The 22,115-nt window shown below is 52.1% G+C and overlaps 1 protein-coding gene across 2 annotated transcripts in view; it reads left to right on the top strand.

Moving 5' to 3' along the window:
• The first annotated feature begins 6,286 nt into the window (after positions 1–6,286).
• The window catches only part of LPCAT1 (lysophosphatidylcholine acyltransferase 1), a 36,624-nt gene continuing 20,795 nt past the window's right edge, over positions 6,287–22,115 (top strand). The window contains exon 1 of one of the 2 annotated variants that reach the window (XM_036308632.1): positions 6,287–6,559. In XM_036308632.1, the coding sequence (XP_036164525.1) occupies positions 6,425–6,559 (135 nt within the window). In that variant the 5' untranslated portion in view covers positions 6,287–6,424. The remainder of the gene's footprint in view (positions 6,560–22,115) is intronic. The other variant, XM_036308633.1, reaches the window with a different exon arrangement.

Consider the following 22,115-nt stretch of genomic DNA (forward strand, 5'->3'; position numbering starts at 1 on the left):
AGGTTGTTAACAAGTAGGGGTGCCCTCTCACCACTTCTGCTCAAGTCTGTAGAGGATGTCAGTGAAATGAAAGAGGAGAAAGACAACAAAAGGCAAAAGCTTGGAAAAATAAGCTATATGCACAGGTAGCATGATTACAAACAGAGAAAATTCTAAAGAATCTGCAAACAAGCTACCCAAACTAATGAGTGAACTTAGCAAGGTTGCAGAATAGATAGTAAACACACAGCATTCGGTGGTGCCTGTATGTGCTAGCAACAAACTTCTGGAAGTTGAAATTAAAAATTACAATTTACAACATGAAAACATAAAATACTTAGGGACAGAATTAGAGAGACATAAGATAAGATTTATAAATTATAAGCGAAAATTATAAAACACTAGAGGCCCAGTGTACCAGTGGGGTCCCTCAGCCTGGCCTGTGCCCTCTTGCAATAAGACCCCGTGGGGAATCAGGCTGAAACCAGCAGTCTGATATCCCCTGAGGGATTAGCAGTGCAAAGAAGCAGGCAGCTGGGGGCCGGGCACCGCTCCCGCTCATCCCAGCCCCACTGCGCCTGCTGGTGCCGCCACTAGGTAGCGCTGCCATGGAGGCAGGAGAGGCTTGCACCGCCACAGTTGCGCTAACCAGCTGTGAGCGCCGCTTCTCGCTGAGCGGTGCTCCCACTATGGGAGCACACTAACCACCAGGGGGCAGCTCCTGCATTGCTTAGGCTTTTATATATATAGACTAGAGACCCGGTGCATGAATTCGTGCATGGGTGGGGTCCCTCGGCCTGGCCTGTGATCGGGGCCAAATAGGGCTGGCTGGCCAGGCGGAAGGACCGTGGGAGGTTGGCCGGCCAGGGAAGGTTGACTGTGGGAGCACACTGACCACCCAGCTGGCCAGGGGGAGGGACGACGGGAGGTTGGCCAGACACAGGAGGTTGGCTGTGGGAGTGCACTGACCACCAGGGGGCAGCTCATGCATTGAACGTCTTCCCCCTGGTGGTCAGTGTGCATCACAGTGACCGGTCGACCAGTCAACCGGTCATTCAGTCGCTTAGGCTTTTATATATATAGATTGCTAAGAAAATTTAAAGAAAACCTAAATAACCAAGCATGAATTACTCAATAATGGTAAGCCATTGTTTTTCCAATTAATCAACAGATTCAACACAATCTCATTAAAAATCCCAGCAGATGTTTTTGGGGATATTAACAAATTAATTATAAAATTGTATGGGAAATGAAAGTATCTAAAAGAGTCAAAACGATTTTGATGAAGAGGAACAAAGTTGGAGCACTTACATTATCTAATTTCAAGACCTAATATAAAGCTTCAGTGATAGAGACAGTGTGATATGGGCATAGGTCGATGTTGCAGGTAAATGGAACACAATACAAAGTCCAGAAACAGACCCACATAGACATGATCACTTGATTTTTGACAACGTTGTCAAGGTAATTGTATGGGGCAAGGTATTTTCTTCAACAAATGCAGCTGGAGCAGTTGGATATCCAGATAGAAAAAATGTACCAGCAATTCATGCCACACACAACCATTCACTCAAAATGGAATATAGATCTAAATGTTAAAGCTAAAACCACAAAACTTCTGAAATAAGAACATCTTTTTTAAAAGTTTAAAATTGTGTTTAATTTATTAGAAGTATCTTAATGACCTTGGTGTGCGTAAGTCCTTCTAAAACAGGATACCAGAAGCATGACCCATAAAAGAAAGATATTGATAAATTGGACCTCATCAAAATTTAAAACACCTGCCTTTTGGAAGATACTATTGATGCTTAACAAAACATGCCAACACTTAGCTACTGAAAAGCACAGGACTTACTGTTTCTCATTATTCTGTGGCTTACCTGGGAGGTTGGTCCATTGCAGGTGCTGGGGTCCCTCATCCAGCTGCATCCACCTGGGGCTGCGTCCAACTGGAGCAGAGACAGCAGCGTGGGCCAGGGACAGCCACCTGGGACAGGGACATCCACCATGGCCTCTGGTCCCCCAAGTCTGTCTTTACACAATCTCAACAACATCAACACAACCAGTAGTATTCCTCCATACGAGCCATGAGCAAACAGTAAGACTCCTTTATTTTACCACAACAAAATTATAATATATCCAGGAATTAATCTAATAAATATGGAATCCTTACGTAGAAACATTTTAAATGCTCTTAAAGACCTTAAGAAGACTTAAATAAATGAAAAAAATAACCATGTTGGTGAAAAACAATGCTTAAAATTGCAAAGTATCATATATTCTGTATGAAACATGTTTTATTTTCAGTATTTCTAATGCTTTGACATCTGGGAGCCTTGCAGACTGATTGCCTCTCCCAGGACTACCTGCCTGGGAGCACACCTTTCAAATGCAAACCAACCCTCTCCTCAATCAGGCACTCAAACTCCAGACCAATGTCCCTGCCCTAATCACCTCAGGGCAGAAACCAGACAATAGGGGGCAGCCCTACACCCTGAGCCCCTCACTGAAATTATTCAAACTAGCCAAACGTAAGCCTGCTTACCCTTCGTGGCCTGTTCAGTCTTGTGGAAATCCTATATAATAAAAGCGTAGTATGCAAATTGTCCCCTGGACAGGGAGTTCATCCGGGAGTTCGACCAGGGGGTAGGGCCAGCCAGGGGAAGGGAGGGAGGCCCCAGCTGGCAGCCGGCAGCTGCTAGGGACCCTACCAGTGCACGAAATTCGTGCACTAGGCCTCTAGTCACAAATAAAGGATTTTGCCCATGGTTTTCCCTCACTTTCTATGCCCCCTGACCTCTCCCGGTTCTTCCCCCTATGGCAGTGGTTCTCAACCTTCCTAATGCCATGACCCTTTAATACAGTTCCTCATGGTGTGGTGACCCCCAATTTCATTGTTACAAATTGAACATAATTAAAGCATAGTGATTAATCACAAAAACAATATGGAATTATATATGTGTTTTCCGATGATCTTAGGTGACCCCTGTAAAAGGGTCATTCGACCCCCAAAGGGGTCGCAGCCCACAGATTGAGAACCGCTGCCCTATGGCCCCATGTCCCTGTGTGCCTCTTGTGTGTAGGGAACTGTGAGTAAAAGTTCTCCCTTGATAATAGTCACTCCCCTGTCTGTGTCTTTCCACAGTTGATTACACCAAACTCCAGGTACCCAGCAACACATTCTTACGAAAACAATCTACACATTTAATGCAACTTGAAACAAAACTTCCAGTAAAAACCTTTAGCGACAAGACAAACTGATTCTATCATTTGGATGGATAACAAGTCCTGTGAATCGCTGAGGCAACTCATGAAAAGAAGTGCCAACAGGAATGCACCCTATGGTTACTAAGGCAGATTATTTCTAAGATAGAAGTGACCACAGTGTGGGGCCAGCACAGGAACGAATAAACCAATAGAATAAAATAGAACACCCAGAAATAGCTTTATAAATACTTCTGCTCATGTACCAAGTGAAGCCACATGTGGGAGAGAGACTGATAAATGGTTGTGAGAATATTGGGTCGCCATGTAGAGAAAAAAAAATCTTAGAATAAAAATAACCATGAAAAGCAGAACTAAAAATAAATATTAGAAAGAAATGAAGAAGAACATCTTCCTTTTCTGTAAATAAGACTAAAATTCAACAATTAAACACACCACAAATCCCCAGCCTCACAGCAGTCAGCAGGCACCTGCATCCTCAGTTCATCTAGGCCGTGGGAGAGAATTTTCTCTCCATTTACCTGCTTAAATGAGAAAAAGAGCAGGGAGCCACAGGGACGGAGCAAGGCCAGCAGCTCCTGTGCTCCCAGCATCTGCATTCCAGAAGGTTCCTGGAGAACCATGTGGGACTTGCCTTAGCAGTTAAAGGGCCTGTCTGGTGGTTTTTCCAAAACTGAGAAACTAAGTCCCAGAGATGAATGGAAGCCTATTCCCCTCTTCTGAAAGAAACTGCTTATAACCTCAGATCAAAGACCAACTTCTCCTAATCAAGCTTTCAGAACCCCCTGAGACTTCTAGAACATTCCATCACACTATCAACATTGAAGCCTAACAGTGAACAACCAGTGCCGCCAGCCAACTTCCCAGCCTGCACCATTCTCCCCACAAGCCCACCTGCCAGCCCCCACCTGTCACTTAGCCTCCAAGAGATAACTCACTTCCTCACACACAAGGAACCTTTGTCCACAGTGGCTAACCCACCCTGTTAGCTGTCTCTCCTTTGCAGCTGTAGCAGGAAGGGGTCCCACCCTGGGTCCTCTGGACTGAGATGGGGCCATCCAAGGGTTTTCAGCTGCTCCTGCACCTAGGAACACCTGAGAGCACCCTCCCTAAAGCAAAGGCCCTGGACTGCCCCCCTCCCCCACACCTCCTCACCCTGCATTTCCATCTGCACTCCTCCCTTTTACCCTCCTTCCTCCTTCACCTGGCAGCTTTCCAGAAAGAGACTCCTGGAATTCCCACTCCCTGTCCACCACATGGCTCACTGTGGGGTGGTCTCCACTGCTGTCTACTACAATTGGACAACCTCTCCATTCTATTCTGGCCAGTCCTCCTGAGGGGGCAACTCCTGGACCCACCATTCTGAGCCCTCATTCCTCCACCCTGCTCTCTGGTGACCTTTGGCTCTGGCTGGCCTCCCAGGGTCCACCACGGCTCTGTTGGTTGTGAAAGAGTGGAGCACCCCCCTCCCCTCCCCAACCCCTTCCCCTCTCTCCTCTCCCTCTTCCTCCTCTCAAACTGCCCCATCAGCCTTCCCAGCTGGGCTCTGGTGTCTGAGGTCAGAGCAATTACCAACCAAATTCCCAAAGATCAGCAGAGTGCTGATGGCCACAGAGGCTGGTGCCTGCCAGTGTCCACCAGCAAATAATGCCCACTGCATTCCCAGGCCTTCACATCTTCACAGCACAGAGTGCCTTTCACAGATGTGCCAACCAAGGTTCCAGGAGCGCTCACTTGCCCAGGCCAAGCGTAATGGCTCTGAAGCTGTGTTGGACCCAGCCCTGGTTTTCCCTTTCTTACTAGCGCTGCTGTGTGGGATGCCAGAACCACTGGCCTCTTTTCTGGTTCCAATTCTCTCCCTCCATCAAAACACAGAAAGGGCCCAGCATGGTGATACTTCACCGTGTTAGAGGCCAAGGTTTCAGATGGGTATTCAGAAGGTCAAGTTACTCCCTGACCCCCGCCCGGGGACCCTCACAGATCACAAAGCCCCAGCGAGGTCTGACCTTCCTGCAGCCCTAGAGCAATGCAGGCAGAGCTGGGCTCCTGCCCCTTATGTCAGACGCCCATTTGTGAACAAAGGGACTAGACTAGACTGTGTCCCAGCATCCTCCCTCACCCGGCACCAGGCCTGCTCCTCCATCTCCTGACTGACTGGGGCCACAAGGAGAGGCATGCCGAGAAAGTTAGCCGTGCTCACTACAAACGGTTTGAGGTGGACTTTTGAAATTTATAAATGTTGAACATGGAGCTATTTCATTGTTGCCCTAGTTAATACTGTGCCATAAATTAGGGATCCCCAAATGTCTCCCCTTCACGTGGTAATTCCATGAACCAGAGTAATTAGGGAATGAGAATCATTTGATTCAAAACACTGGGTCCCAGGTAGCAAATGCATCCGTGGACCCCCTCCGGCCTGGCCCCACCGTCCCGGGTGGGCCCCTGGGCTGGGTGGCCCCCCGTGTCTGGATGAGGCCTGCCCTAACAGCCAGAATTGGCACGGACGAAGAGGCCAGGAGAACCTCCTTCCCCAAAACCGCCTCCCAGTAACCTGAGAGCGAAGAAAAGCAGGGGGAAGGGGGTGTGGGAGCCCTAATGGGACGGTATGCTGTGGCCTCTCACACGTGCTTGCGGCCAGGCCCTGCTCCTCCGGGGTCTCGGGATTTGAGCAGGTGGGGCGGCCTCCCACCCAGACCGGGGTCGGGAGGGCCGGGGAGCACGCGTGCTGGGCGGGTGCGGGCCCCACCCCCCCGACCCTGCCCCCGCGTGGGTCAGTTCAGGAACCACGGCCGCGCCCCCCGCCATGCGCTGAGCGGCGGAAGGCGCGATGTGGCGGGCCTCGCCGCACCTGGGGCCGGACCGTCCTCCTCTTCTCTCGGGACCAGGCGGCCTGCACGTCCCGGAGGTCCGGCCAGCGCTCCTCCAACCCGCGCAGCCCCACAAAGCCTCCGGACGCCGGGAGGGGGCGGGGTCGGGCTGCCTCTCGGGGACGGAGGTGGGCGGGGTCTGAGGCGAAGCCCCGCCCCGGATCCGCCCCCTCCGGCGCCCCCCGCCCACGTCACGCCGCCGCCCCTCCCGCGCCTGCGCGGCCGCACACCGGGCCGCTCCTGGCGCCGCGCATCCTCGCCCCGCGCCCGCTCTGCGCTCAGCTCCACTCGGCGTCCCGCTCGCGCCCGGCCCGCCCGGCTCCTCGGCTACCCTCGCGGAGGGCGGCGCGGCCATGAGGATGCGGGGACGCGGTCCCCGGGATGCCCCCGCCTCCAGCGCGGGGGCCGGCGACGCGCGGCGGCTGGCGCCCCCGGGGCGGAACCCCTTCGTGCACGAGCTGCGCCTCAGCGCCCTGCAGAAGGCCCAGGTCGGTGCCGCCCGCGCCCCGCGCCCCGTGGCCTGGGCCGCGCCGAGGAGGGACTCGGGGGAGGGATCCCCGGCGCGGCCCAGCCCGGCTGCCGCCCCTCAGGCCCCCGCCGCCCGCGCCCCCCACTCTGCCCTGCGGCCCGCATCCCGCATCCCCGACGCCCTCACCCCATTTCAGGTCTCCTTCCTACTTTCCCGCCGCCCGTGCCCCAAACCTGGCTCCTCCCTTTCCCCAGCCCCCCGCACCTCGAACCCGGCCTCACGCCCTTTCCCTGATCCCTGCACCCCTTTTCATGATCTCTGCACCCCTTCCCCTGATTCCCGCACCCCTCCCCCCAGCTCGGTCCGCGCAGCTCGTTCCCTGGTCCGGTTGTCCACTCCTGCAGGACTCGCGCGGGGCTGGAGAGGACCCCCTGGATGTGACTTTGTCACTTGATGAGTTTCGTCGTGTGTGAGGACCTAGTTGATCCTTTGAGTCAGTGCCAGAAATATTGGGGTGCGGGCCGTGTGGTGTCCCCTGAAGATGAACAGCGGGAGGATTTGCGCTTCTCTGTTAGCAAGTTGTTTTCTGGGGAGTGCGTGAGGGACGCTCCCCTGGGGGTTAGTCCGTAACCGGAAGCAGTTGGACACAACTTCGGTTCCAGCCTGGGAGGGAACAGTGTGCGCTTCGCCCCATCCGGTTTTATGTGTGCGGCCGGCTGGTCCTGGCTGAGGGATGGGCGGCTGCAGGACGCCGGGGGCCTCCACACTGGTTCCTTGTGTCGCTTGGGGTCTGACCAGGTGGAATGACTCCCTGACCGTGGGGTCTCGGGCTCTGTTAGTGGTGGCGTTTGGATTTCTTAAGATCGCACACAGGTCAGCCTTTCTTCAGGCTCCAAAACTACACACCGAAGCAGGCGCAGATGTTGGACTTAAGTGGCTGTCCAGTGGGTGGGCGTGACATTGAGAATTTTTTAATGTGTAATGTAACTCACCTGAAATAACGTTCAAGTGAACGCTCTTGAAGTCAGTCTAAAGCTGTCATTTTCTGGGACTCCCGCCTTTTCTTGAAGCACTTTCTCGGTTGGTTCAGTTGGCATGGGTGGCAGAGGAAACCGGCAGAGATTGAGAAGAGAGAAGAGAACGGAGAGAGTGGTGTCCCTCCTGATGATAGGAAAGGGCAAGGTTGTCCCCAGTTGACTCCTGGTCCCTGCCCCTGTGTGTCCAGAGCCAGACACCGGTATCTTCCGGTGCCTCTTTCACTTGTAGTTTCATACTCACCACCTACTAGGTGCTGTGCCCAGCGTACTAGGGTGTTAGGACACAGTCACTTCCTCTGTGCTCCTGAATGCCCCCCTTCCCAGGTCCCCCCCTGACTCTAGCGGTTTAGGACAGCGGTCGCCAGCTGGTGGTCTGCGGACCACTGGTGGTCTGTGAGGTCTGAAAGATTGGCCACCACTGGTTTAGGAGGCCTTCCTCCTCCCACTGCTCTGCTGCTTAGAATCCCCTGAGGTGCCCTGGGGACCAAGCCAGCCCTGAGCCCTTCAGGTGGTTTCCAAGGCCCCTTCTGGGCCCTGCCCCACACCTTTGGCTCCAGCTGCCGTAGGGCATTCTGTCCCTGCCTCTCTGCTCCTCCCTCTTGGGTGAAATATCACCTCCAGGAAGAAGCTCTTCTTCCCTGGAGGTTCCCAGAGGGCCACCTCCACATCCCTGTCACGTTTGCAGTGATTCCCCCCCCCCCCATCTGTCCTGTCCCAAACTGTGTGCTCACTGCAGAGGTGGGTGGGGTCCACTGCAGAGACTCAGCTAGTTGAATGAATAAACAAGTGGAAGGGAGGATGTCAGAGCAGAGTCAGAAATCCCCAGCTCCCCTCCCCAGGAGTCACAGGGTTGTAAATTGGAGGGTTGGAGCAGTGCCTGTGGGCTGTTCTTCCCTGAGACCGCTTTCAGATCCTGGTTTTAGATGTTGGCAGGCAGCATCTGGATGACATTCAGAAAAAGAACAGGTGGGTGGGATGTCTTAGCCTCCAAGGAAGGGCGGGATACCTTGTGTACACCTTGTCACAATGTTTCAGAAACCGTAGTCAGAATAATCACGTGTACTTGTAACAAAGTCATCGCTACTGCTCAGATGTCAGCAGTGTGTGGATGAGGGTGTGTAGCTCTGCTCTCAAGTTCCAAGTCCTGCTCAGCAGACATATTTTGCTTTTCATCAAGCAGTGCTCTGTCTGCCAAGCCTTTTACCTTTATCTACTGAATTTTAGGGTAACATTTCCACAGAGTGAATTGGACTATCCAAGCAAAGAAAGCCTGCCTCCCAAATCAATAAGTAAATGGATTCAGCAATGATGTAGCACGGTGGGAGCTCAGAAACTCACCTAAATTCTGATTAAGATAAACCAGTCAGGGGACCTGTATTTATATGCTAGAATTTGCTGCCAGGGAAGAACCATTGTATGTGGATTAATGACCGGTCCATCTGTCATTTAACTGCAGATTTAGCAAGGAGCTTAAGCAACTCTTTGGACAGAAAACAGCACAGTAAGAGCTGACAACTGGGAATAGTATAATATGGGCTAGTCACATGGTGATTCCTTGCTTCTGAAATCATGAAGTGGTTTTATATCACTTGGGTTTTTGGGTGCTTCCCACTGGAGCCCACAAGTGTGAGTGTATCCCACCTCCAGCTCTGCAGTTTCCCCATTTCTGAACTCCCTATACCAGTGTCAGTGAGCACTTACTTCCTGGAAAGCTGACTGGCTTCCTGTGTACCTTGGAACTGAGTCCTGGGAGGGAGGAAGCTGAGGAGCACACCCCTCCCCCTGCCTAATCCTTAGAGAGGATTACCAGGAGGGTGGAGTCCAGGGCTGATAGCAGCCCTTTGTGGAATTCACCCAAAAGTGGGTGGTCTTTTCTACAAGTCCTTAGTTTTGATAAAAAAAAAAAAAAAAAAAAAAAAAAAAAAAAAAAAAAAGCAGCAGCAGTGGCCTTGGTTGGTCTCAGCCTGGATCCTGGGTTAGGTGTGGCCATTCTGGAGCAGGGAAGCCCACACTCTGTTCATTCTGGGCCACTTGTGGTCTTGGTACCCTGGCCCCAGTGCCCCCATCCCCATGCACACAGACCAGGCCTGGCATTTCCCTCCTGCTCCAGTGACCTGCCAGCCCTTCCCATCACACCCACCCTGCCGCCCCTTGTATCTGGGTGCTCCATGCCTGAGACATAATGAGCAGGTCTTTATCCAGGCCCTCCTGTAACCCCAGCTCTGCCAGGGGTGTTAGGGAGTGGTTAAATGGGAGGTGACCCAGTCTGAAAGTGGTAATAGAGACCAGAAGCCCCTCGTGGAATGGAGGATTTCCAGGAGAGTGTGTGTCCCATGGGAGGACAGAGAAGGCTGCGCCCTCCCTAGATGCCTGGAAGGCCCAGGAGGCTGAGGCTCCAAGTGGACACCAGGCCCTGGGTCTCTGGCCACCTCTGACCACCTGGGAGTTCTGATGGTGATGCCTCTGTTGGCACATTTGTAGCCCAGTAGGGTCCAGGGGAATTCCCAGTGTCCTTGCACTGGTCACTCAGTGCAGCCGTGGGAGCAGGGGGTCAGTGGAGGGTCAGGTACTATATACCCACATCCCAGGTGAGGAGACAGGCCCAAGTACAGTGCTGTCCCCAAGTCCAGGGCAGTGATGGCTGCTGCGTGCAGACATCTGACCTGGCCCCCCAGGGAGCCCCGTCCGTGGGTATCTGCCTTTTTCTTCTAACTCACCATTCTAATGTTTGGAACGGTCCACACGTGACACCGAATTGTGGCTAACGCTGAGGGTGGGAAGGGAGATTCAAAAGGCTTGTCTTTTAGTTTCATACTCCTCAGTCCTGAAATGTGAATTGTTAACAGGTGTGTATGTTTTATATGTGTGTATATAAACACTCACACATATACACAGAAGCATATTCACACATTACATGTATACATACACACAGAAGTATATACTCACATACTCACACACACATACACACAAAAGCCATGCTGCAGAAGCTGGGCACCTTGCCCACCCTGCCAGGCCCACAAGTGTCAGGGCCCTGAGAGGGGGAACCCTCCTCCTCCCCCTTCCGCCATGATTTAGATGATCTGAGGAGAGCCCTGAACTGTTCTTTCCAGGTGAGCCTGAGCAAGGCTTCCACACTCCACGTTCCAAGGAGCCCTGCCCCTGCCCTGCCCGCTGCCCAGTGACCTGGAGCCTTGCTGGCAACCCTGCCCCCTGTCCTGCCCCTGGGCCTTCAAAGTGCAGGACAAAGTGCCATCATCCCCAGAGCAGACAGAGCCCCCATCGATCCCCTGGAGTTCCTGTGGGTTTTGGGGGCTGGGTTAGGGCGACCTGGCCTGGCCTGAGTTAGTTTCTAACATTCCTAGTGTTCTATGAACTTAGCCGTGGCCTAGCTGTGAAGTGCATTCTTTTGAAAATGAGCCCAGAAGAAAGTATGTGCTTGGAAATAACATGTTTGAACGTGGTCATAGTGTTTGTCCTTCTAGCCCCGGGCCATGTTTTGCAGGACTAAAGCCAGTGCCTTGTTTCTGTTTTGTTTGTTTGTTTGTTTTGTTCATTAGATTCCACATATAAGTGAAACCATATGGTACTTGTCTTTCTCCAACTGGCTTATTTCACTTAGCATAATACTCTCCAGGTCCAGCCATGCTGTCACAAAAGTAAGATTTACGTCTTTTTTATGGCCGAGTAGTATTTCATTGTGTAAATAAACCAGAGCTTTTTTTATCCACTTATAGATACAGAGAACAGACTGACAGTTGTCAGCGGGAAGGAGGATTGAAGGCTGGGTGAAAAAGGTGAAGGGATTAAGTAAAAAAGTCATAGACACAGATCTGTGTGGTGATTATCAGAGGGAAAGGGGGATGGGAAAGTAGAAGAGGGTTAAGGGGAGATACCTGGTTGCAGAAGGAGACTTGACTTTAGGTGGTGAACACACAATATAATATAGAGATAATGTATTATAGAATTGTACACTGGGACCCTATATAATTTTATTAACCAATGTTACTCCAATAAATTCAATACAGATTAAAAAACAAAAGCTAGTTCTTTGTTCCTTGGCATTTTAACCATGTTTCAGCCTTATGAGCTTAGGTGTTTTAAGTGCTGAAATGCTGTTCAGACACGGCCACTGGCAGTCGGCTTCCTGTCTTCCTTTGGGCACGTTTACTGGGCTCTGTTGCATTTGGTGACAGTCCACTAGCTACTACAGGCCATCATGGACAGAGCCCTGGCCTCGCCCTGTGTTACCACACATGCAGGTGTCCATGGGACCACAGCCCTTTTCCTCTTAAAAGTCAGGTTTCCATCTCAGAGCCCGAAGAGTGATACTTCCTAAAAAATTATTTGCCACATAAAACCTTCTTTTAAAAATTTTTCACAATTTTAATATTTCAATCCCCTAGGCTGGTGACACAGAGCTGGGCCTTTCCATGCTGTGTCTCATGCAGGTTCCCTAAGATCTGGGGGGTGAAGACCAGCAGTTGACACCCAGTGAGGCCTGGTGCTCCATGGCTACCCCGGAGCCTGAGCTGCTCACAGGTGACCTTGGTGCCCAAGGTAGCCAGGAATGCTGACGGGCAAAGGGCCCCATGTGGATCAGACCCTGGATGCCCACCCTGGGATGGGGGTCTTCTAACTTAGCGCATTTACTCTCCCAGGCTCCCCCTGGAGGGGGCATGGGTGACTGTCTCATATACAGAGCAAACAGCAGAATTCCCCACCACCACCACCAGCTAGCCACCATGCCCCCACACCCTCCATCCACCCTAGCTGACCCTGTGTCTTCCGATCACCCCTGTCTTTCCCCACTGTGCTTGGCCAGGGGACAGACTGTCTGGGGTCCTCTCCACTCCTGTGCTGACTGGCACCAAGGACCCAGTGCCAGGCCCAACCTCACCCGACCAATGTTATTGGTGGGCTGGAGACTCTTTGAAGCTGGGGAGCAGAGCCCTGATATTCTGGGTCGCTGTCTGTATTTGAGGTTGGGTATAGTCATGAGTAGGTGCCCAGGTGGGGGGCTGCCTGCAGTTGGAGGCATTCTCCCCATAGCTGGGAGCCCAGGACTTCTGGGGAGGGCCCCACCATGGGAGATTTAGGACACCCTGTCACCTGGGCCCTGCTGGCTATGCAGGTATTTGCTAAACAAATAAAAGTGGCTGGAAATGCTAGATTTCAAGATTCTTGAATTTCAAGATTCTTTTATTCGGACATGAAGGCCCCTAGAGATAAGGGATTTCCTTGAGCTACAACTCTGAGCTGAGCTGAGCTGGGGACAGAATCCCTCAGGCCTGCTGTATAGGTGGGCCCTTATTGCTGGGGTGCTCACAGCATCCTTGTCCCTGCCTCCCGTGTGTTGTGGTCTGCACCCCCTACCTTTCCTGCCCCTGCTTGCCCTCCCCCTGAGCCAGAGGCTCCCCCGGTACATGACCCGTGAAGCTGCCCACTGACCCTGGCCCTGCTGCCTGAGGGGGGACACACCCGACTTCAGACAGTTAAATTGTGGGGGCTGTGCGCTGGTTCTCAACCTTCCTAATGCCACGACCTTTTAATACAGTTCCTCATATTGTGATGACCCCCAACCATAAAATTATTTTCGTTGCTACTTCATAACTGTAATTTTGCTACTGTTATGAATCATAATGTAAATATCTGATATGCAGGATGTATTTTCATTGTTCGCGACCCACAGGTTGAGAACCTCTGGCTTAGGAGCAGGGACTGGGGCCTTTGCCTCACTTTCTCACCTGAGGCCTCTCTGGCCTGTGAGCCCCAAGGACAGGGACCTGCTGCTCTATCTGGGACACAGCCAGGGGCCTGTAGGGACCCACCTGTCAGATGAGCAGACTTGTCTGTCTCTGGTGCTTACTGCAGCACTCTAGTTCTGCCGGCCCCTCCCGGTGCCATACTGGGACCACTGGTGTTCTGACCCTGTCATTTCTTTCTGGACATCACTTTTCAGTGGACCAGGACGAGGTCTTCTTTGTGCCTGGCCTGTGCCCTCCCCTCCCCACTGCCCTCGGCTTCCTCCTAAGTTTTTATCCCTCAGGAACATTCTGAAAGATAAGCCAGCACCTTTTAGAGTGGCCCTTGCATCCTGGCCCTTCACCAGGCTACTTCTGTGGGGCCCTACCCCACCCCCTGGGGGCTGTCATCCAGCTTCGCTTGTCCTGGGCTTCTACACCCATCTGTGGGGCTCCCAGCCTCCTGGGTCCATTTCTGCAAGTGGAACTCTGTGTTCTTCATGTAATTACAGGGTGTCCTGCCCACAGTGAGGTGCCGTGGGAGCAGGTCAGGTGTTGCTGGGATCCTGCGGCCTTTAAGACGGGATGTGGAGCCAGCTCCTGCCTGGGAGCTGAGCCTCGTCCCAGAGTGGAATGTCCAGCCCAGGAAGCTACACTTCCCAGCCTTTCTGCCCCCCACCCAGGACCCCCACCTGCCTTTTGGTTTACTGTGGAATTTCACATCCCAAATCCCAGGGCCACAGGGATAGACTCTGGGCTCCAGCCAAGGGGCCCTGAAAACCCAGGTAAATGAGATTTTGTAGAAACTGAGGAGTAGGAGGAATGAAGACAGGGAGAGCATGGGGGCAGAGGGGGGGCCGGGGGGGACCACGAGGATGCCATCATTCTGAACCAGTGGAGCATTAGTGTCCCATGTGGCTGTCCTGCCTGTGTGCTTTACCCCTGCCCATCCTGCCTGCCTAGCCTCCTGGCCCCACCTGCCCCTCCCACAAGCCTGGCCTCCAGCCCCAGAGCCTTTGCACTAGCCTTCCCCCTGTGGAACCCCTCCCATGCCCCTCCCCCCTTGCACTTTCTCAGTCTTTGCTTGAATCCCACTGGACATTATAAAGACCTCCCTCAACTCCCTTGGAGAAGAGATAATCCCCTCCACCCCCACCCCACTCCAGGTGTGCCCACCACACCTGGACACCTATTGTCTGCTCATTTGTGTTGTTCCTCCTCTGTCTTGGGGCCCAGCCACTGACCAGTGAGCCTCCATTGGCGTCTGGGTGGTAGTTTTCCCTGGAGACCTGAGTCCATGTGGCAGGTGGCTGCTGATGTCCCTGAGGGTCTGCTTCCCTGGCCTCGTGTGGAGGCTCTTTTGTTCACCTGCTGCTGCATGTCCTTGGGCCCAGTGCTCTGCTGAGCACCCCAGCAGTAAGGGCCCACCTACACCGCAGTGCCTTGCACTCCTGCACCCTTCACCTGGAAGCCCCATGCTGCCCACTGTGTTGACTGCTGACTGAGGGGTTCATTTCATGCTTCCTTCACCAGCTGGACTGTGGGCCTTACTGCCTCAAACTCTTCCCCAGCTCCCGGTGCCAGGGGCCTGCACACCCTGGGCCTGTGAAACCATCAGTGCTGATGGAGCCAGATTCAGGCCTGAGCTGGCCTTCTGGCTGGACCCTCGGGCACTGGCTAAATGGCAGGCAAGCAAGGACTGTCTGGTAGTGGTGGTGGTGGGATTCCTTGGTTGGGGGGAGGGGGAAGGGGGTGGTTCCTATTATAGGGTGTCATGTTGAGGGTTGCCGTACACCAGAGGTGCTGACCTCTGAGGAGCGTTGTGGATGCCCATTGCTGCCTCAGGAGACCCACCATCACTGCAGGCCTAGAGTGGTCAGTGCGGCCATCCAGGAAGACTGCTTGGCCACCGACTGCAGGGCAGAGTGTAACTCCAAGGGAATGACTGAGACACTTTGCGGACGCCTCCAGATTGGGCAGTGAGTGCTAAGATTTGAGTTGAGAGCTCTTGAATAGTGATGATGGGGACGGCAGGGATGTTGGGGTTGGCTAAGAGTTTGAAAGACAAAAATAGCTGTTTTAGAAAAGCTGCATTTAATTTTAGATTTGAGTGGGATAGCTAAGAAGAAATAGCACGTATGTAGCAGTAAGCATGGGTGCTGGAAGTTTTCTTCATTGGAGGTACAGGTTATCCTAACGGTCACACAGGTCTGTGGACAGGGAGCCTCAGAGTGGGATACAGTTGACACCTAGGGTCAGGAAGACAGTCAGCATTCACATGTTAGTAAGAAAAAGGCAAATAGTCCATGTGAATTTGGGCAAGTCACAAAAGTCCAGGTACCCAATACACACTCTGTACTCTCCGTCTGAAGCTGCCCTCGGATGTGACCTGCACTCCCTGGCCCCCCAGCAGTCATTCCCACCCCATCCCTCACGTTGACACTTTGGCTCACTAGCCGCCTTCATGCTTCTTTCTGTAAAGAGGAAGCTTTTTCCTAAGAGCAGGCCTGTATGTGACGAGGTAAAACCGACCCCGACTGTTGAGACATCAGCTTTTTGTTTCCCTTTTGCATTCACGTATTCTAACTCTTAGAATCAGTGTGAACGCTCCCGTTTATCCCATACTGAAGGCAGCAGAGAGTTGGGCCCAGCAGTGTTTTGTATCTATCAGGGATGTGGTGGTGACGGGGAAGCACAGCGGAGAGCTCGGGCGGGTTTGCTGGGTTAGCATCTGCCACGTTGGGCCCAGGGCTGACCTCGGAAGCTCCTCCAGGCTCGGCTCCAGGCTGCTGTGGCTGGTGGAGTTTTCTAAGGAAAGTGCTGGGTTGTGCCAGCTGGTGGGACTCCTGTGAGGATTACTGTGCTTTTTCTAAGTTGTTTTTTCTTTAAAAAGAAAAATAAAATGAGACGTCTCACTGCATCAGGAGAAAGTGGCCCCAGTAGATTTGACTGTTTCTACGTGGCTCTGTGGACCACCTCCTGCCTGGACAGGCTGAGGTGTGGGGACCGCCAACTTCTCAGGGCACCAGGCGTCAGCTTCCCAGTTGTAGAATATTCTGTCTATTCTAAATCAGGATTGGCAAGAACAGCTTGGTTTATTTATTATTTTTTTAATAAGTAACAGTAAAAACAAGATTAATTCCCTGGGCAAGGCTTTCCTGTTTATCTCACATTGCCCCGTAGAGCTTCCTGCGGGATGAATGCATTGCATCTCCAACCTGTTCCTCGTGACACAAGCTTGGAGATGACCAAGGCCAGCTTCCCAGGGTGTGTTTGTGGAGTGGAGTGCACAAGACCCAGCCCCAGAAACCGCTGCTCCAACAACTTTTGAACCCTAGTGCATGCTTCATTCCAAAGATGAGCCCTTGTCCTCCCACCCCCAGTCTCCAGCTGATCTGCCCTCATTCATAGCTCCTGTCCCAGGAGTCCCCCTCCCAGGAAAAGGCTTGGTGTACCTGTCTGGCTCAATTCCTTCTCTGGAGGTCCAACATGGGCCCTCTTATATGGCCAGGTATGTGAGCGAGGGTTCTGGTACCAGCCCTCCAGTGATTTGGGGAAAGGCCCGTCCTGCAGGGGTGCTGGGTGCCCGGTGTGGTAGGAGAACAGAGGGAGGCCAGTGTATCCAGCAGAGGTCATGCGGGGGGCCTGGGGTCAAAGGGTGACTTGGCAGCCATGCAGAGCTCTGAGCACCAAGGGACGGGGTTGGCCGTGTGTGGAGAACCAGGGTGGGGGCTGCCATGTTGCACCTTGGAGGAGTGGGGCTCTCAGATTCTGGATTTGTTTCGGAGGTGGAACTATTAGGAATTGGTAAGAAAGAGAGATGGCAGATATGACTGCGAAGTGTGTGTCTGCTGCCCAAGCAGGACCTGAGGGACGAGTCGCCTGTTTGAGGGGAAGGCTGGAGAGGAGCAGGCCAGCAGGGCTCAGTTTGGGTGGTGGTTTCGCATGGCTGTGGGTTCTCAGTTATGCTGTTGACAACGCATGTCTGGAGCCCTGGGCAGCAGACCTGGTGGGGTGTCAACATCAGAGCCATTGTCCCCGTGTCAGGCCAGGGTCCACGGGCAGGAGGTGCATGGAGGAAGGACTGAGTCCTGGGCCTGGGACTTTCCCCTCAGGGCACCTCGTCTATTCCTTGAACCTTGGCTTTTGCTCTGATCAGCTGACTGATCTTGGGAAGCTGCCTACCTCTCTGTCCTGCCTATCCACTGTGGGTACCTTCTCTCTGGGACACGGACCACACCCTGCATTCCCTGGCAGGACTCTCCCTGCCTCCCCCCTACCCCCCGCCAGCAGCGGCCCTGCCTGTCTGCATCTCATTCAGCATGCCCTGCCCCTGGTGCACACGCTACCGTTGTTGGTTTGTTTGTATTGTTTTTGGTTTGTGGAGAGGCAGGGGTTTGTGGGTTAACTGATTGGGGTAGTTGATTTGTCTGTTGTATTGTTCCCTTTGTTCTGAAAGGCACCCCTAGAGCTGGTGAGCAGCCCCCTTTAGTTCCTGCCTGCATGTGGTACCCTGTGGGCTGGGAGCAGGGTGGGACCCTGGCCTGTGGCACTTCCCCTCGGTGGCACAGCAGGTCAGCCCCAGCATCTCTGGGCCCTAGGGTCCCATCTTTATGTTTGCTGTAGCAACCCCCTTAATCCAGGCTCTACCCACACCCAGGTCCCACACTCATTAGTATTTGTCCATGTCCTATGTGCTCACCTAAGCCTACCATCTTTGAAAAGAAACGAATTGCCACCTCAAGACCTGTCCTCAGTGTCTCATAAGTCAGAGCTCCTCCCTCTGCTGCCCCTGGGTCTGTCACACACAGGTGGTCTTCAGCTCACCTGTCCCTGGTGCATCCAGCTCTGTTCCCAGCAACACTGGGATCAGCAGCCTCTCCGAGTGCCCACACCCCGCTCCTGGAAAGCGGGCCTGGGCTGCCAGCTGGCAGGTGCACTCACACAGGCCCTACCTGAGTTCTCACCTGGCAGAGAACACACAGGCCACATGCTTGGGTGAGGTGAAGGCCGAGCCATGGGGACCTGGTGGAGCACCGGAAAACATGTGGGCTCTTAGCTTGGGATGCTGGGAACCCCCTGCACCCTGTGGAGGTACAATTTACACAACACTATACATATGTAGTACATACACACTTAGTACACACACACACACACCAATAGAACCGCTTCCTCCTCATCCTCCAGGCGGAGCCAGGTGGTTCACCCTGGGTATACCTTATGTCCCACCGCCCACCATGTCATTGGAGGCTTGTCTGTTTGCGGAGGGTCAGGGCCTATCCTTCCCCTGCTTGCTGCGAAACTCAGAAACCAGGACTGTGTCCTTCCTGATGCCCCGAGAGCAGGAGCAGGAGCACTAATGCATCCCCTGAGGTTCACATATTGTGTCCCATGTGGAATGGCCGAGTGGACCCCGTGGCTGCTGGCTACAGGAACATGTATTGCTAATTAACCAAATAACTTGGACAACAGCACTCCAGCCCCAAGTCAGGCTGCTGGGCAGGCTCCGGTCCCCTGATCAGGTCTTGACAGCTTCTCCCTGTCAAGATGGAATGAGGCACTGCCTCCATCCTAGTCTGCAGGTCCCAGTCTGCTGGGAACCACATGCTCTTTCTGGAACCCCATGAGATACAGTTGTTTTAGACCATGATTTATAGTAGGAACTATCCTGGAAACAGAAAATGCCTGCAGCCCGGCTGGTGTGCCTCAGCGGTTGAATGTCGACCTATGAATCAGGAGGCCACTGGTTCGATTGTCAATCAGGGCACTGGGTTCGGGCTCTATCCCCAGTAGGGGGTGTACAGGAGGCAGCCGATCGATGATTCTCTCTTATCGTAGATGTTTCTATCTCTCTCCCCTGCTCCCTTCCTTTCTCTAAAGTTAATAAAAACATGCTTGGAAAAAAAAAAATCTACAAAATGCCTGCAGAGCAGGGTGTGGTATAAATGCCACACCATTCAAGTGCAGATTTCCTGGGATTTTCAGGTTCTGTGCCTGTTCACATGTCTGCAGCACAGGCACCAGACAAAGGGTGATTTATGGGAACAAATTGTAAACTCTCCTGTAACATGATATCTTTGCAAATTGGGAGGGCCAGCTGTCAATTTTAATGGCAGAGCAGGATTGCTGAGCTAGCTCCCAGCCAGCACCCCAAAAGTGAGGGCACCCCAACAGTGAGGGTGGCCCATGGGCTTGGGAGAAGGGTGCAGGGAGATGGGGTTACATCTCAGGAACAGGAGGGAAGTGTCACCTACAGACTGCGACCTCTTTTCCCTCTGCAACAGAATTCTAAAATAATCACAGAGGATGGAAAAAGACATAATATTTTAAACTAAATGTTAAAAATAAAGGAAAGGCAATCAACCTATGGGGTTAGATTAAAGAGGTACTTAAGAAAAAGTTGTGTGCTCTCAGTGTGAATTTTGGGAAAGAAGGTATTTCTGAAATTAATGCTCCTGGTTTTTACTGCAAGATGTGAATTAGACCGTTAGCATAGACCAGGGGTGGGCAAACTTTTTGACTCGAGGGCCACAATGGGTTCTTAAACTGGACCGGAGGGCCAGAACAAAAGCATGGATGGAGTGTTTGTTTGAACTAATATAAATTCAAAGTAAACATCATTACATAAAAGGGTAAGGTCTTTTTTTTTTTTTTTTTTAGTTTTATTCATTTCAAACGGGCCGGATCCGGCCCGCGGGCCGTAGTTTGCCCACGGCTGGCATAGACTCAGAGTAGGAGTCACTCTGGTAAGAGCCAGAATCAGTATCAAACTGGTTCTAGAGGAGATGAATAAAATAGAAGAATATCTCAATATTGGCTGAAAAGTTCTAGAAGGCACAAATAATATAAACAATGAGATTGTAGATCAGGACTGATCTAAAAGTCACGACGAATGTCATGGGCAGCTTCGGTTATCCTGAAATCACTCATGCCAGGAAGTTTAGGGGGGGAGGAAAAGTCTGAGGACTTCGGAGATTTCCTCATTGACAAAAGTACTGAAATGAAACCAAGAGAAAAGAGAAAAGCTTGATAAACAGCAGTCTTAGAAACATGGAAACAGCAGTCAGAAATCTCCGTAGAAATTTCTCCAGAGTGGCAGCTGGCTGGAATTCTAATGTTGTTCCCAGAGGATTCACCCAGAGGAGGCAGCACGGGAGGAGACCCAGGGGTCAGGGTCACCGAGGATCTCAATGACTCGGTCTCCGAGGTGTATTCACGGGCAGACCCAGCGATTCATTCATTCATTCATTCATTCATTCATTTATTTTCCCCCAGCAATTCCTTTAAGACAGGGACACCTGACCCTGCCAAGACAACATTAGTTGGAATTTGAAATTCAATAAATCTAGGAGCTTTTTTCATAGCAACATAATTTTTAAGTTGATAATTTTGTATGGCCCGCAGACGTTGTTAATAAATATCCAAATGACCCTTGACAAAAAAAAAAGGTTCCCCACCCCTGCTTTAAGAAAAGAAACTAAGTGTCACTTCCCAGCACTGTTGCGAAGGTTTTAATGTGAGACAAGCTGTGAACACATCACTTGTGGTGAGTGAGGACAGGCACAGGTTTACCCACTGGACACAGACCTGTGATAAAGTTCAGCACCCAGTCACGATGTAAAGCAAAGCCAAGCTTTCAGAAAGCCAGGAGTGCAAAGGTGCGTTCTCACCAGTAAGACATTTCCTGACAGCCTCGAGCCAGCACCACTTACTGGGAAGCATGGTCACCGAGGACAGCAGGACAGCAGGTCTGGGATTGCCGCTTCTGTGCAGCCTCTGCTGAAACTGGAGCTTCCCGCTGGGCTCTCCCCACCCCGCTCCTGCAAGAGGAGGAGAAGAGGGCCAGTAAACATTTCCATCATTTGCAAAACATGGTTATCAAATCCGCACTGTCCAACAGGCAGCCGCGGCCACAGGTGGCTATTGAGCACTTAAAACGAGGTGAGTGGCCCTAGCCAGCTTGGCTCAGTGGATAGAGCGTCAGCCTGTGGACTGATGGGTCCCAGGTTCAATTCCAGCCAAGGGCACATGCCCAGGTTGCGGGCTCGATCCCCAGTTGGGGGTGTGCAGGAGGCAGCCGATCAATGATTCTCTCTTATCATTGATGTTTCTATATCTCTCCTTCTCCCTTCCTCTCTGAAATCAATAAAGAAATATATTTAAAAAACAAAAAACGAGATGAGTGTAAATTGGGATGCCCCATAAGCATAAAACTCACACTGGATTTCTGACATGAAAAATCATGGAGTACCTCATAATTTTTTATGTTGAGTACATGCTGAAGTGATATTGCAGGTATATTGGATTAAATAAACTATAAATTTCATCACCTTTATATTTTTTAAAGTGTGGCCACTAGGAAATTAATAATTACACATTAAATGGCTGGCATTGAATATCATGTTGGGCTGTGCTGGTCTTGACAGGGAGCCCAAGGGAATCTGCAGAGGCTGAGGGAACAGCCCACATGCGCTCAGTTGCAGGTGACAGAGGCCCAGCAAGGTGAGGCAGGTGGGGCTGTTCAGGCTTGGCCAGCCGAGAGCATGAGACCTCACCACAGACCTCCTGTCTTTTCTGTCTTCTCTGCACCAAACCTGCATATTTGAAGTGTGTATTATTGCAGGTAACCGAACACTGCAGTATGGGTCATACGCCTTTATAAGTTTCAGTTCTATCATCCTTCCCGGTCCTCTTCTGACTGACCACCTGAGTATCAGCTGGTGCAGAGCCAGAACGTCGTTGTGCATGGAAGTGCTTGTGTTTTAGTGACAGCTGTCCTTCCACCTGGACTCGACCA

Source organism: Myotis myotis, unplaced genomic scaffold (genome assembly GCF_014108235.1).
Source record: "Myotis myotis isolate mMyoMyo1 unplaced genomic scaffold, mMyoMyo1.p scaffold_m19_p_5, whole genome shotgun sequence".
NCBI classification, from domain to species: Eukaryota; Metazoa; Chordata; class Mammalia; order Chiroptera; family Vespertilionidae; genus Myotis; species Myotis myotis.